This window comes from Falco naumanni, chromosome 2, assembly GCF_017639655.2.
Source record: "Falco naumanni isolate bFalNau1 chromosome 2, bFalNau1.pat, whole genome shotgun sequence".
NCBI lineage: Eukaryota > Metazoa > Chordata > Aves > Falconiformes > Falconidae > Falco > Falco naumanni.
The window spans coordinates 71,409,806-71,425,045 of NC_054055.1; the positions used below are offsets into that span (position 1 = coordinate 71,409,806).

Consider the following 15,240-nt stretch of genomic DNA (forward strand, 5'->3'; position numbering starts at 1 on the left):
CTTTTTCAAAATTCTAAGTGGTTAGGAATTCAGTTTCACCCAAAAATAAGTATTAAAAAAGCCCAAACAAACCTAACCAAAACCTACAACAAAACCCTTCTATCTTTGTAGAAGCTATACTCAGAATCTGAAAGGAACGACGTTTATGGCATTTCTTTTCTCACTTCTTAACAATTCAGTTTTCTCAGAAACTTTAAGTACAGTTTTTTACTTAACTTGATATAAACCCCATAAGTTATCAAAGATCCATATGCTGTCATATCTGTCACTTGAAATAAGAGTTGTTTTCACACTTGATGTAAGAAAATTAACACGCACAGTAGGGGAATTTTAAAACTGTTATTTGCAGCTTTGAGAACCACCTGGACATCCTGAGAGGCAGTTACTTTGGAAAGTGCAAGAATTATTTTAAGTACTTTAATGTACTAAATTAAATTCATGTTAGCATTTATTTTATTGCAGAAATACTCAAAATCTCAATTGTATATTTAGTGGTATTTTTGTTTTGTATCTGTATGTTCAGTGTATTCCAATATGTATTTGTAGCTTTGAAAAGTTATTTGCAGTAGCGTCACTACATGGTAATGGTAAACGTAAGTAAAAAATAATCTAGGTAAATAAGCCTCCCGTTTTGATTCATTGGAAAAAAACTAAAACAAAACCCCAAACCCCTAAATAAATGAGGCATTCTGTACTTCTGTGTTTACACACTAAGTCTGTGTGATCAGGTAATTATTAACTGTATCTGTAGCAAGGTTAGTCAGTGCAAGATAATCATGGCCACCATTTATTTAAAAAATTAAAATAAGGAAAGACTTCCTTTGTACATAAGATATAATGCCTCAGTAAAATGCATCATTTCTTCTGTTTTTCAGTTGGGACCATGCTTGGAATTTTGTACTATTTACCACTGCATAAAACTTAATATTTTTTGTTTTCTGCATTACTGATTTCATGTATCTTTGCAGATGAGACGCTGAAATTGTTAAAAGAGCTAACAAGTAGAAAATCTCTTCAAGTGCCAAATATCTATTACCATTTGCCTCATTTGTTGAAAAATGAAGGAAGCCTTCAACCTTCTGTGCAGATTGGCCTTGGAAGGACAGGAGGTATGCTGATACTCTTGTTTTCTCTCTGGAGGACTTCCTAGTTGTAGTAACGTAATTTACTGTATTACTTGGCAGGTCAAGGACACCTCATTTAACTTGTGTGGTATTGGTATCTCTTAGAATTAGCACTAAATCAAATATAAAGGAGTTTGGCTTCAGCTTTGCTCTTTTCTGTATAATCTCAATCACACTCCATGCCATATTAAGGTACATACTAAGAAGCACTTAGTTCAGATTAATTTTTTTGTAATTAAGTAGAAGGGAACAAAGCTCAAGCTTTACAGATTCTGAACTGCTAATGGACATATGTCCCTTTGGCTTTTCAGATCTGTGAGGCAACCATGCATGGATATAATTATTTTAGAGTTGATGTTTCTGGTTTTTTGAACAATATATTTCAATTTCTATCTTAGATTTGGAAGAACTAGGATTACCAGGTATTGTTGCATCAATAAAATGTGGAGATTCATTGGAGGGGAAAAAATATATATCAGTGTTGTGCTACGATAGTGTTGATTCTCCTCCCACCCTGCCTGCACCACCCCCCACCACCCCTTTTTTTTTTCCCACCTAATCCTCACAAATTCTGAGCTTTGGTCAATAGGATAGCTCCATGGAGTCCCACTCCTGGATCTCTAGAAAATAAATACCGTAAAGCCTAACCAAGCTGATACACCTCAAAGCATGTGTGTATGTATATGTCTTTAAGCTTGAAGGCCCCACCAATGAATCCTTGTTTCTCTGTGTGCCATCTGACTTGAATGGCTTGTGTGACTGTCCACTAGACTTTTCTTTTTTTTCTTTTGTCCTGCTTACTTTTGAAAGAAGCATTAGTTACTCCTGGCCTGTATTTTTTTCATTATTTCAGTGAGTTTGGTTGCTCCTTCTTTTTAACAGAAGGCTTGCCAGTGTGACAAATGTGTGGGCTCAAGCCATAGGGTTATTTTTATGACTGTAGACACCATTTATTTCAATGTTGTTAATCAGGAAGGAAAAGGCTCATATCCCCTTATTGTTTTAAGTGAAGCCTGTATTATATCCCACTGAGAATATGACAGAAGTTTGAAATTACAAAACAGAAATTGGAATTAGGTTTATTTAATTAAAAAGAGAGAGGAAATTCTGAGTTAAAATTATTTTCCCCTCTTCCCCTTTCCTGGTCACTGTGCTTTTTGAGTGCTTTTTAAAATTTCAGAGCTTGTTAATTTGTAGTTGCTAGGCAAAGCAGGCTCTGCAAGGAAGGATAAACAACTTTTTTAATAGTTGTTTGGTTTTATATATTTGTGGTATGGTAAATTATTTCACATAAATGGCTCAGAACGCCGGTGCTGACTTCATGAAGTCTGCTTTATCCTTTAACTGTGTTCCTGATGCTGCCTGCTGTGTGCCTAGTAGGTAACCAGCCCTGGGCACGGGATGGGGTGCAGAACAAAGGCTATGTGAAAGTTAAGGAACAGGAGAGGGTGGTGGTAACGTTGTTGCTGTGGCCAGATTGCTTTGTATTTGAGATGCTTTTAATGAGGGTAAGAGGTTTCAGTGAGCAATTTGTCGGCAATGCTGATGATCTGGACTTGTTTTTTCTAGAAGGTCCCAAACTGGGTGCAAGGAAAGAACTAGAGTTTTTCAGCAATGTAATTTTTTAAAGATGACTTCTGAGAAGTTAAATACTTGAGCTGTGAAGAATAGTTATACCAGTTTGAAAATAAAACTAAGTTAGGGAGTTTAATCGCTAACTTAAAAGTGTGGGAGCACCTTATCTGGTTAATACCATGGTTATTGATTATTACCCATTGTATTGCGTTTGCATGACAAGGTTTGGGTAGTGGGGGGGGCTACAGAGGTGGCCTCTGTGAGAAGCTGCCAGAAGCTTCCCCCGTGTCCCATGGAGCCGATGCCAGCCGGCCCCGAGATGGACCCGCCGCCGGCCAAGGCCGAGCCCAGCAGTGATGGTGGCAGCGCCTCTGGGACAGCGTGTTTAAAAAGTGGGAAAGCCGACCCCAGCCGGAGAGAGGGGCGAGGAGGTGTGAGCGCAGCACCCTGCAGCCCCCCGGCCGGGCAGGAGGGGCAGGGGGGGCTCCAGGCGCCCAGCAGAGACGCCCCGGCAGCCCCTGGCGAAGCCCCCGCTGGGGCAGGCCGTGCCCCCGGCCCATGGCGGCGAACGGGGGAGCAGATCCCCCCCCCGCAGCCCGCGGGGGACCCCAGGCCGGGGCAGGGGGTGCCCGAGGGAGGCCGCGACCCGCGGGCGGCCCGGCCGGAGCAGCTCCTGGCAGGGCCTGTGGCCCCGCGGGGGGGAGCCCGGGCCGGGGCAGGTTCGGGGCCTGTGACCCCGCGGGGGGCCCGGGCTGGAGCCGGCCGGGCCTGAAGGGCGGCACCGCGGGGGGGCCCGGCCGGGGCGGTGCGTGAAGAGCTGCAGCCCGGGGGAAGGGCTCCCGCGGGGGAAGGTCGCGGAGGAGCCGCTCCCGTGGGAGGGACCCCGGGCTGGAGCAGGGCAGAGTGTGGGGAGCCTCCCCCGAGGGGCAGGGGCGGCAGGGACCGCCTGAGGGACCCCCCAGCCCCAGCCCCGTCCGCCGGCCCGCGGGCGGAGGGAGAGAAGCCGGGAGTGAGGTTGGGCCCGGGAAGAAGGGCGGGGTGGGGAAAGGTGCTTTTAAGGTTTGGGTTTATTTCTCATTATCCTACGCTGATTTGATTGGCAGTAAATTAATTTTTTCCCATGTCAAGTCTGTTTTGCCTGTGATGGTAATTGGTGAGTGATCTCCCTGCCCTTACCCTGACCCACGAGCTTTTCATTCAGTTTTCTCCCCCCGGCCCAGCTGAGGAGGGGAGCGATAGAGCAGCTTTGGTGGGCACCTGGCATCCAGCCAGGGTCAACTCACCATGCCTATGCAATAATCTGGAAGGTCTAGGATTAATTTTTTGTTTCTTTTTTTGCTGTGTTTGCTCAGTGTTGGTGGTGATCATGTTGATCATGCTCCCGATGATGGGCGGTATATTTTTAAACTATTCTTAAGTACTGTTTTCTCTATCATTCAACTCTTTGCCTTTCTTAAGCAATGCTTCATTGTGAGGTAAGATTATTGTTTTCTGTCGTGTGTATGAAATCACTGAAAGTACATTTCTGGTTTGTTTGATTTCAGTTTCCATTGTAATGGGAATTCCTACAGTGAAAAGAAAAGTCAAGTCTTACCTTACAGAAACTCTCCACTCCCTTATTGATAAGCTGTCTCCTGAAGAAAAACTGGATTGTGTTATGGTTGTCTTTATAGGAGAGGTAATCACTTAAATATTTTTATACAGTTTCTAACCTGCCTTTATTTACAAATACCACTCCTTTCAGGAATTGATGAGGATCTACTTTTTCTTCAAGGTATAGACAGGTGATTGTCTTCTTTCATGGAAAGGACACAGTATCAGTCTTGTGTTTCTGACAGAAACAATCCTCAAGAGCCCAGCCTTTTCTGTTTATCAAGGGAATAGCGGACACAGATTCAGTAGACTGGTTATTTTGCAAATCTTCTGATGCTTATACATAGTGACAGAAATGTGCCAATTACTGTATTCCTTCAATGTCAAAATAATGGCTAAGGGACTAATGTTGTAGGGAGGATTCTTTCCATTTTCTTTGTGCTACTACTTAGTGCTTCATCAAATGAGTGCTGCAGTTTGAGATGTTAGACACAGACTGTTACTGATGTAATTTCTGGACATTGTGGATATTGTAAGTCCAGACCTTTTTCATGGGTTAATTAAAACAGCGTTCAGTTGGACTGTTTGGTCAGTTTAGCTCTGATTTAGTGGAAATCAAATTTAGGAAAATGATGGAGTACTTTGAGAAACTATTATGTTGGCTGCCGGGAATTGCATATACTTATTTAGTCTGTATGTTTTTCTCAAAGGTCTGAATTGAAGAGTGGGAAATTTATTTATATTTGACCTTCATCCATCTAATCATAGAGTGCTTTACTGAAACAGTGTTTTACGAATCCCACAGATGAAAATTTAAATCCTCTATTTAAAACTGAAAACAGTTCTAATCCTGTGAGCCAGTGTCCATTCATGGATGAATCAGTGGAAAAATAGATAGCATTTTAATACTTCTAGTTCTATTATCAGCACGTTTTAAAGCTTTCCTTGAAAAGTTGGGAAACTTTTAACCTGTACCTGAGAACTGATTCTTATGGTTTTCTAATGTAGCTTGCTTTGTTTTGTGGGTTTTTTTGACAGTCAGTCAAAAGCTATCGGTCTGGATAGATACTGCTTTTCTGCAGAAAATGCTCTGAAAACACCTGTTGGTTGAGAATATCAAGAGGACTGGAACACTGGGTTTTTCTTCACTGTGTTAGTTGGAGTAATTTTATTGCCACCTTCTTTCAAGGTTTAAAAATGGAGTTTTGTTTTGTTTTGCTTAAGGAAGTCTGAGCTATGAAGACTCTTATGTTGTCATTGGATTCTCTGTCTTCTCCAAAACTTAGAACAGGAAGAAAGTGTCCCAGCTGCACAAGTTTCTGCCATATGCTATACCCAAGTTTTCCCTAGCTAAGTAACTTTTTTCCTTTGAGTGGTGTGAAATTATCTTTCATCTTGGGCATGATTCTACATAAGTAACTGTGAAGGATCTGAACATTTTAACATGGGAGCTATTGCTTCTGTGCCCAAGGAGAATTGTGTGGTTTGCTCTGGAGTGGGATATTGTTACCTTCTGTATCTTACCTTTGTATTTATCTCTTTGAGAGCAGCGCTATGTGCTTACTCACATACCTGCTGTAGGCACTGCAAGCCATGAATGTCTGGGAAAATTTGAAGTACCTAAGTTTAAATTCTTGTCTTGTTATAACCGTTCTTTAGATTTGAATTTTTTTTTCATTTACTCCATCAAATTGTATGTCTTCCTTTCTAGCTTTACTATTTCTTTGACCATGTTTTATATTTTCTTAGGTTCAATATCTTATAGTTTGTTTTGTACTTGCTACAGGGAACTCTTTCAATGATTAATATAGTACGGTAAATACTTCTTCCTGAACTATGCTATGTTTTTTTCTGAGTTATGCTGTATATTTCAGCTTCCTTCTGCAAGATGAAAAACAAAGCATTTTCTCTGGTTATTTAAAGGAAGGTCTACTCCCCTGGTGGACTTCTGTTTCTTCTTAAACAAAAGGAAGGGCTTTAGTTTTTAAAATGACTTTGTCTGTGGGGTTTCCTAGCCTAAGATATGTTAGATTATTGCTATCATTAATATGTGTGCATTACTGAAGGCCTATTTAAAAATACGTTAGAACTTTGACCAACTAGGCTTGTATTAAAAATGATGGCAAAAGTTTCTGAAAAGAGGTGTGCCTCTGCTCGACATCTGTTCAGTTTAAGTAGAGCAAGAAATGGTCATAGTGTGACTTGGGTAATTCTGCTAATAAGCTTAAAACTACTATCTGTGCTTTGTCTATAACTAGTACCAACAAGAAAAAGCACAAGACTTTACAAAAACATTTTTATGGGAGACTTATGTGAAAAATCTTACTTTAAAAGGATTTTCTTATTTTCTTGTTGACTTTATTTGAGAAATCAAATTGACAGTGTTTAAGAAGCATTGCTGGGAACCATGGTCATAGGCTGTAATCTCTTTGTGCTAAGCACCCTAAAAAGCTATTTTAATACTGCCATTTTTTTTGAAGTTCAATCTCACTCCTTTCTTACAGATCTGACTTTTTTTACTAGAAAACAAATTGAAAATTAAGGCTAATGGCCTTCTGCAAACAGCATGAACAGTGTAAACAGATGAGTTATTAAATTTAGATGCATTTTGGTTGCTAAATGAAGAGATCTGCATATTCATTTACTGTATGGCTATTTCTCAGTAATGTAATTATACATGGTAAATTTCCATACTGGAATTTCAAGGAATTCTAAAATATCTCAGCTGATGTGATCTCTAATCACCAATTTAAATAATTACTAGAATTGCTTGACAGTAAACTCTGCAATTGTCCCAGTAACTGACATATGTCTGTGTTCTCCAATTTGTTAAAATAACTTTATTGCAGAATAATTTGCAGGTATTAATTAGGATGACTAATAAATAGGCATGATTCATATACCTCTATACTTAACTTTTTTATTCCCCTTCACTATGTAGCTAGTTTATAGGCTTACCAGATGAGTTGAAACAAGTGATTCAAATCTCATGAACGTGCTCTGTATGAGAACTTGATTTTGGAATAAACTGTAGGCTCTAGGTTTAAGAAACTGTGAACTCCAGATCAAAATTGTTGTCTAGTAAATAGGGTTTGCAATTAGTACGGGAAACATGGTTTTGAAGTACTTTACGTAATCATAGTGGAAAACAAAATTATATATAGATGTATACACACACACTCTACTGAATATGAGAAATTAAAATACCTTTCTGGTATCTAAGCAGTATTTTTTTTTTTTGTGGCAGGGAGATCTCATTTACCATGAGAAAATGCATCTTGGACTTGTTCTAAATATATCACAAATTATTGTCAGTCCACTTCATTAAGCAGTGACTGCACTTAGCATAGTCTTTTTTACGAACAGTGATCAGTGTATATCTGAAAGATGATAAGCCCTTGATTTGACCAAAAATTTCAGAAAGACAAATAATTTCTGTAAGGATCAGGAGACACTACGCTAATTCTATACACTGTTGATTACACACTGGCAATAATTGACCAGCCATTTGTTCTTGGAGCACTGCCATATGTTACACTTTCTTGCATATTGCTTTTTCAAATCTTATGCTGTTGTTTCATGTGTATACAATTCACTTAGGCTAGAAAAACTTGCATGTTTTGGTTATCTTTTACTGTCACCGTGTCATCTTTTTATGTAAACAGTGGCTGCTAAATTAAAAGATGCTGACCTTCAGTAGTGTTTTCTCTGTGCTCCTTCTGTAGAGAATCATTTTTTCTTTATAATTTCTTTGGAAAAGTTTCTGTACTGGTTGGGTTAGTGACACAAGCACCCAGTGAGGTACTGTCCTTTGCACTGGTATGAGCAAAACATCAGCAAATTAGCACCAAATGAACATACTGTGTCAAACCTTGCTGAACCTGTTTTGGATGTATTATTATTGGAGTGCAATACGGAAGACTTCTCCAGTAAAATAAACAAGCCTGTATTTTCACCTCTTCATGCTCTCAGCCTGAATTATAGACCCCTTCGATCAGCAGATCTTTTGATAGAAAACAAAGGAGTATTTTGTCTCTCTTGCTCTCAACTTAGATGTATTAGTATCATCCCAGCTACAGAGATGTTCCATGCTTTCTGCTAATTGTTGAAAACTTGAGAGCTGCCTCTTCCTGGAGCTGCCCTGGAGAGTATATTTCTAGTCCTCCAGAGATCTGACTGCACATCCTGAGTTGGAGGAAGACCATTAGATCTTAGCATATACATGCATATATATGTATGTAGTTATATATACACTTTCAAAAAATCAAAGCTAGCTGTTGTGCCAAATGATATGTTACCTTCACCAGGTAATTTTAAAGGCCTACACAGCTGGTAGCCTTTGTTTTGGACATCTCACTGAAAACTGGTCAGGATGAATACAGCTTCTAGATATACTGCCAACTCTTACATCTGGAAGGGCAGTCGGGCCTGTCAGTGAGAATTTGAGATATATAAGCTGCTGTTACAATCCCCTCTTCTTTGGCTCCTCAGCTTCGGTCCCCAAAGGGTATGGATTGCTGATACCAGGCACCATCATAGGATTTTGTGCTCTTCTCTACATGGCAGTGACTAGCAAAGTTTTTACATGGGATTCAACCAGGGGTAAAAATCTTTCTTAGGTTTAAGAAAAGTTTGTTGGCAGGATTTGAAGACTTCTATGTACCTGAGACAAATTTAGTATCTCAGCAATAAAATAAAGTTCAGAATTGTACTCTTTTCTCAAGCCCTAGACTTGAATGACTGAAATGCTTCTCTATCTGTAAGATACCTTCTGAGATACACCTGGGCCACAGTAACTATCTGATGCTTCTGGTAAGGGAATGTCACTTCTTAACAGACAGAGTTCTGTCTGATCTCTTTGGTAATGTCTAGTGTATTTGTGAGATGGAAAGTGACAGCAGTAATCTTATTTTAGAAGCATTTTAGCAGGTGACTTCATCCCTGGAGGTGATTGAATTGACACTGAGTTTTGGACAGCACTTGATTTTGCTACCGTGGTCTGCCTTGGCCTAAAGGTAATGAGGACAAATCCCTTCTGTCCTCCAAATAAAGAACACATATCATAGAAGGGTGCTTTTGACTGTTTACAGTAACTACCTATCTTCTGGAAAACAAATGATGTAGACCTTTTGAATGATTTACAAGCTCAGCCAAGGACAAGAAGTTTCCCTAGGTTGCCAGGCCACATACGCTGCTTTCTTTCAGACTCTGCAAACCAGGCTTCATCTGCAATATGCGTAAAATTAATAGAAGGCTGTATGACACTAACATAACTTGCATCTGAATGTTCTGTTTTAAATTGTCCCTTGATGATTTCATTTGTTTGTTTGTTTTGTTCTGGCTGGCCTTCTTAAAAGCTGAACTTGTTCTTTGATGTGGTGGCATGGTTCACAGCACAATCCCTGTGGTTGTATGCCCTCACGATCAAGGAGCTGACATGCAGGGCTCAAGGGTAAGAAGAAATGAGAATGGAATGGTACAAGAATATACTTGTATTCCTTTTATTGCTGGAGAAGGCTTTCTGTTGTGAAACCCTGTCCTGAACTGCATTGGGTTAATCACAGAAATGACTGGAGGGAGAAGGGTATTTCTTACCTGTGTGGTAGCGTGTGGACTTTCAGTAAAGGAGGGATGAAGTCATTAGCTCATGCAGGGCACAGAGGCTACAGTTTGCTTATGTAACATTAGATGACTATGTTATGACAGCATTCTGCTTTCCTGTCTTTTCCTTTGCATCTTGTTGCCTGTATTTAACTTGAACTTGCTGCCTCAGACCTGAAAGCAGATACTGTGTTCCTGAAAATAATTTTTTTTTCAGCTGCATTTGTTGGAACTCTTACATATATTAATTACCTTTTTCCACAGGCTTTGTTTATATCCGTACACTACTGCAACCACTGGAAACCACTGCTGCACTTTTATTCCTTAGGCCTTTTTCTTTACTGCATAAATACCCTAAAATAGGTCAAATTGCCACTTTGGTGGCTACTTTTTCCTGTATGAAGTTTAATGCCTTGTACATAGGTAATTATATTCATATGTACTTTCACCATTTCAAGGCAAATATACGTTTACTTTGCCTTTTCTGGAGGCAGTTCAGTTTTTCATTGTTTGTTATTATTTAAAACACACTGTAAAATTATTCCACCCCTATTCTACAGGGATGATGAAAAAATCAAATAAAATTGTAGAAATCAGTAAGTAATGAAATGACCATGCTTTGCAGATTAGCATGGTTGTTTCCCAGGGAGTATTTTCTTTTTTTGGAAGATGTTCTTAAATCTACTAGAAGCAAGTTTTAACTAATTCCATTTAAGAATTAAGATCTGGATAATCTAACAGCCTAGATAAACCACATTGTTTAGAATGTACTGTACAGTTAATATCTAAATTTGCCCTCCTTCTCTGTATCTGTAGTATTTTGGTATTCTGCATTTTAATTTCCTTTCCTACTGACTTGTGAAAAAAAAAAATCTTTGGATTTTAGTGCCATCTCTGCTTCTGTTTGCACTTCTCTTCTTAAAACTGACTCTTCTTGACAACTGAAATAGAAATTTAATTCAAAGAGAGGTTTGGTCTGTTAAAGCAGTATCTGAGATTCGAAGAATCACTGAGATTGGAAGGGAACTTTAGAAGGTCATCTAGTGCCACCCCCCTACTCAAAGCTGATGAAAACTTGTACATTTTGCAGAGCATTTCAATATGCTTCTTTAAAATTATAGCTTTAAAAAAAGCTAAGGTTGCAAGTCAAACCTCCAGAACAAGAAAATACTACAATTACTTTGTTCGTGCACTGTATCATGGCATTCCATCATATTTTACTTGCTTTTTTTGTGGGTTTTGGTGGGATTTTGTTTCACTGCATTTGGAGAACCTAATGTGAAAGTGAAGTTTTTCACTAGCCAGATGTCAGTGTTGACTCATACAGTTTCATTTTTCATGGCAGCTGCCATTCTGTAGCAGTTTATATTGTCAAAGTCCAGCGTTCATGAACATATTGAGTGGACAAGTCATGGGATTTGGAGTAAGAGTAGTGCTTAGTGGCAAACTGAGGACAACTTTTTTTGTCATGTATCCAGTATCACTAGGTAAGTTGTTGCAGGAGGGGTGAGGCAGGAAATAAAAGCGGGGATAGGTATCTAATGGAAATTAGATGTCTGAAGTTCAAGGCTATTTTTGTTTCTTTTAGCAGTACCACGTCTTGTTGGTACCATTAGAGTACAAGACCACGTCTTGCATGGTCTAATGCAGAGTGTTTGTGCACTTGCTCTGTCTGGCTCCAACCTCGATTGAACCCACTGTTGCGCTTGTTTAGATTTTTATATATATGGATTATAACTGATTCTCAGTTTGAGGTGGCGATACAGGTGCAATCTAGGTGCCGCTAAATGAAATTCAGAGGCAAAATCTGAAGCAAAGACAGTATTTTTTTATGTAGCTGAATTGTGGACATTGTTGCTACTGGATGTTGTAAAATACAAGTGAGTCAATGAGTTCTGAAATGAATCATGCAAATTCACAAAGACCAGATCCAGGAGGAGCTGTTGAGTGTAATGGTATGGATACCAGTCAGGGCTAGGAATAATGAACTGTTCATTACCAAGAACTGGGAGGTACATGAAGGCAAGGAAGATTCATTCTCTATGTACCCTGTTTATTGTACTCTCCACTGCATTGGTGCGACCCTACCTTGAGTACTGGGTGCAGTTTTGGGTACCTCAATGTAAGAAGGACATCAAAGTATTAGTGTGTCCAGAGAAAGGTGACCAGATGGTGAAAGGCCTTGAGGGCAGGACTTACGAGGAGTGGATGAGGTCACTTTGTTAGTTAACCTTGGAGAGAAGACTGAGGAGCGACCTCATCACGGACTATGACTTCCTTAAGGGAGGCAATGCAGGGGGAGATGCTGATCTCTCTCTGGTGACCAGTGACAGAACACAAAGAAATGGAATGAAGCTGCATCAGGGACAATTCAGACTGGACATGAGGAAAAGGTTCTTCACTGAGAGAGCAATCAGTCACTGGAACAGGGTCCCCAAGGGAGTGGTCACAGCACCAAGCCTGTCAGAGTTCAAGGAGCATCTGGATGATACTCTTAGTCATATGGTTTAATTTTAGGTCATCCAGCGAGGAGGAGGGAGTTGGACTTGATGGTGCTTAGGGATCCCTTCCAACTTGAGATACTATGTGATTGCATCTTTTTTTTTTTTTTCTATGTCTGTCCTACTGGCTAAGGCAGCAAACAGACCTTTGGTCTAAAATGCCAAGGTTTTCCTTACATTTTGAGAAACAGTCCACCCACTCTCTGTCATTCTCGGAGCTATGAAGTAGGTAGGATTTAACAGTATGAAAGGGTTGACTCTTAAAACTAGTAAAGTTGGTTTTGTGTGATAGTTGGCTAGCTGTTAATCAGAGCTTTTTAGCTTCATTTTGTCTGCTAGCTAATATATTCTACTACTTTACTATAAAAATCAATAGAAAAGATTGGGAAGTTCATTGCTGTTCAGGTTCTTTGTGTGTGTATTATGAATAACAATGTTTGTTCAGACAAACCTTAGAATAATTGCAAATTTGAAATGCAGCCTCACCTAAACTAAAGAAGGTACTTCAGAGAATTGTAGTGCACCATCTTACAAAACTTGAAGAAATTTAAAAACCTATTTTGCTGACAGTCTGAAACTTTATTTTCTTCCACAATGGACTCTGAGTTTTCTTTGAGAAGGATTAATCAAAGCACTCTGTATGTGCATCTCATCAAAATTGCTGATGCGAGGAGTTAAACCTTAAATGTTGCCATGTTCACAGGCTTATGAAACTCCATAGATCTCAAGCTAAAATCTTGCTGAAAGTCTGGATGGGCTCAGGGGGATACTGGTGAGTTACCTTGAAGAGGAGTCTACTGAGGAATATTAAGTACACAATATCACATCTGTCTCAGGAAGTAATCTGAATTGAAGGTAGCTGGAGTGAGGATGGTAGCGGGAGGGAGTATTATGTATGGTTGTCCTGTCCTTAGTCTTTGTTGTGTGTCTTCATGGCTGCCACTGCTGGAAGCAAGATGCTGACCTGGATCAGTCTTTGATCTGATATGGTATGAATGAAAAAAGGAGGATGTTCATGCTTTCTTAAGAGATCAGTCACTTCATGTGTTTAGGAGGAAGGAACAGGTGGAAAGATTTGAACTGCTGATATTGAAATAACCACCCCTACTTATGCCTTTCATTAGTTCCCAGAGATCCACCTAACAGGACAAACTTGTTTGTAAGGCTTCATGTGATTCATTGATAAGATACGTCTTTGTGACTGGTGCTGTTAACTCTTTGGTTGTGGCCTATCACAATATTGCATTTAATTGCTTTAAAGGGTTAGTTCTTAAAATGTTCATTTTTTGCTGCTTTGTCTCGGGTCCAGAAGTCCTAGGGATTATTTAATCTTCAACCTTAAGAGTTTTATGAAGGAAAAATTCTGGGTTTGTTATTGCTTTCTGATATGGTAGAAAAAAACTTTCATAGCTGTAGTCTTACAGGTTGTGCTGCTTTAGTTGGGATCACCAGTGACATTTCCTTTCAATAGTTGCAAGCAGCACTGATACCATGAAACAGAATTTAAGTTCATCATAGCTGCTCCAAAGTCCATGTAGTATCTACTGGATGATCTTCACTGGAAGCCTAAACAATAGGTACACTTTGGTTTTCATGGGTGACTTCCTTTCGATTCATCTGGATTTGTCTTGTCCTGTTTAAGGTTCTTGAAGAAGATAAAGACATTGCTCCTTCATGTTATATAGAGTTCATAATTTTTTTCAGTAATCTCATGTTCTGCAGGTTGATAAAGTGGTTGTTAGGTCTTACTTTGTCAAGGCAGTAATCATTTTCTTCCTCAAAAATGGAAACTAGATTTTGGTCAATAAAAGATATTTTTTTCCATCACTTTTTTTTTTTTTTTTAATTTTTATTAACATTTATTAATACTGCTTGGAAGATCCTTAGGTTAGAGCAATTTCCTGGCTAATTCAGATTTCCTTCCATTGCTACCCTACAAAGTCTTCTGCATGCTTTACTTTTTCCTTGGGTATAGTCACAGCTTGATCAAATTTATTGCACAGTCTCGTATTTATTTCATGAGGTTTTTTGAAATAACTTACAAGTGCCACCCTCCTGGGACATGTCCACAGCTGAAGGGATTTGGCGAAGATCCTGCTTAGTGTTAGGCTCGGTAATGAGAGGAGTTGGTTGCCTCTGGAAGTTCTGATATGGAAAGATGAGTCAACCTGCTATCCTGCAGCAAAGAGTTTGGTGTTGAAATCCTGGTTCTGAATCTCAGATGCTGGTGGTAGATAAAAGTACAACTGCTTATTTAGAAATAATGGCAGGATATCAAGTTTTTAAGACATTTGATCATGCAAACAATGGCATGAACTCCTTTGATCTCAGTGGGTATTTTTTGTTCTAAAAGTGGTATCTCCTTTTGCACTATGCTGATGCAGTGATTATTGATTCAGAAGGAAGGTTACCTACTAAACCAACTATGGTGTTTGCTGTGTCTCGTGTTCAGTGCAGCTAGACCAGACCTCCTTCACTTTGTGTGACAGCAGCACAGATTGCAATATGAGGCTGAAAGACTACAGGCTACCTCTCTTTAAACGCAAAGCTATCGGGATTGCAGCTCTGACAGGGAAGCTGCTGACCCTTTGCGTGATGGACACAAATAAGGGGAAGAAGGGAAAAAGCCTCTTATTCCAGATTTTCTTTTTTCTTTTTTTTTCTGATTGTGGTAAGTTATGTATAAGTAAAGTTTTAAAAACACTAGGAAAGCTTTATGGTGTATCTGCAAAACAGGTCAAAACTATGTTAACTCTAACGAGGCTTGCACTGAGGCATAGGCTTGTGGCCAGATATGTGCTTCCAGTTGGGATGAAGTTTGGCATTTTTTAAAATCTCTGGAACAG

The 15,240-nt window shown here is 39.5% G+C and overlaps 1 protein-coding gene across 2 annotated transcripts in view; it reads left to right on the forward strand.

Annotated features, from left to right (window-relative positions):
• Positions 1 to 15,240, forward strand: part of MGAT4A (alpha-1,3-mannosyl-glycoprotein 4-beta-N-acetylglucosaminyltransferase A) — an 83,514-nt gene that overhangs the window by 32,932 nt on the left and 35,342 nt on the right. For both annotated transcript variants that reach the window (XM_040584766.1, XM_040584767.1), the window contains exons 4-5: positions 969 to 1,109; positions 4,244 to 4,377. In XM_040584766.1, the coding sequence (XP_040440700.1) occupies positions 969 to 1,109; positions 4,244 to 4,377 (275 nt within the window). The remainder of the gene's footprint in view (positions 1 to 968; positions 1,110 to 4,243; positions 4,378 to 15,240) is intronic.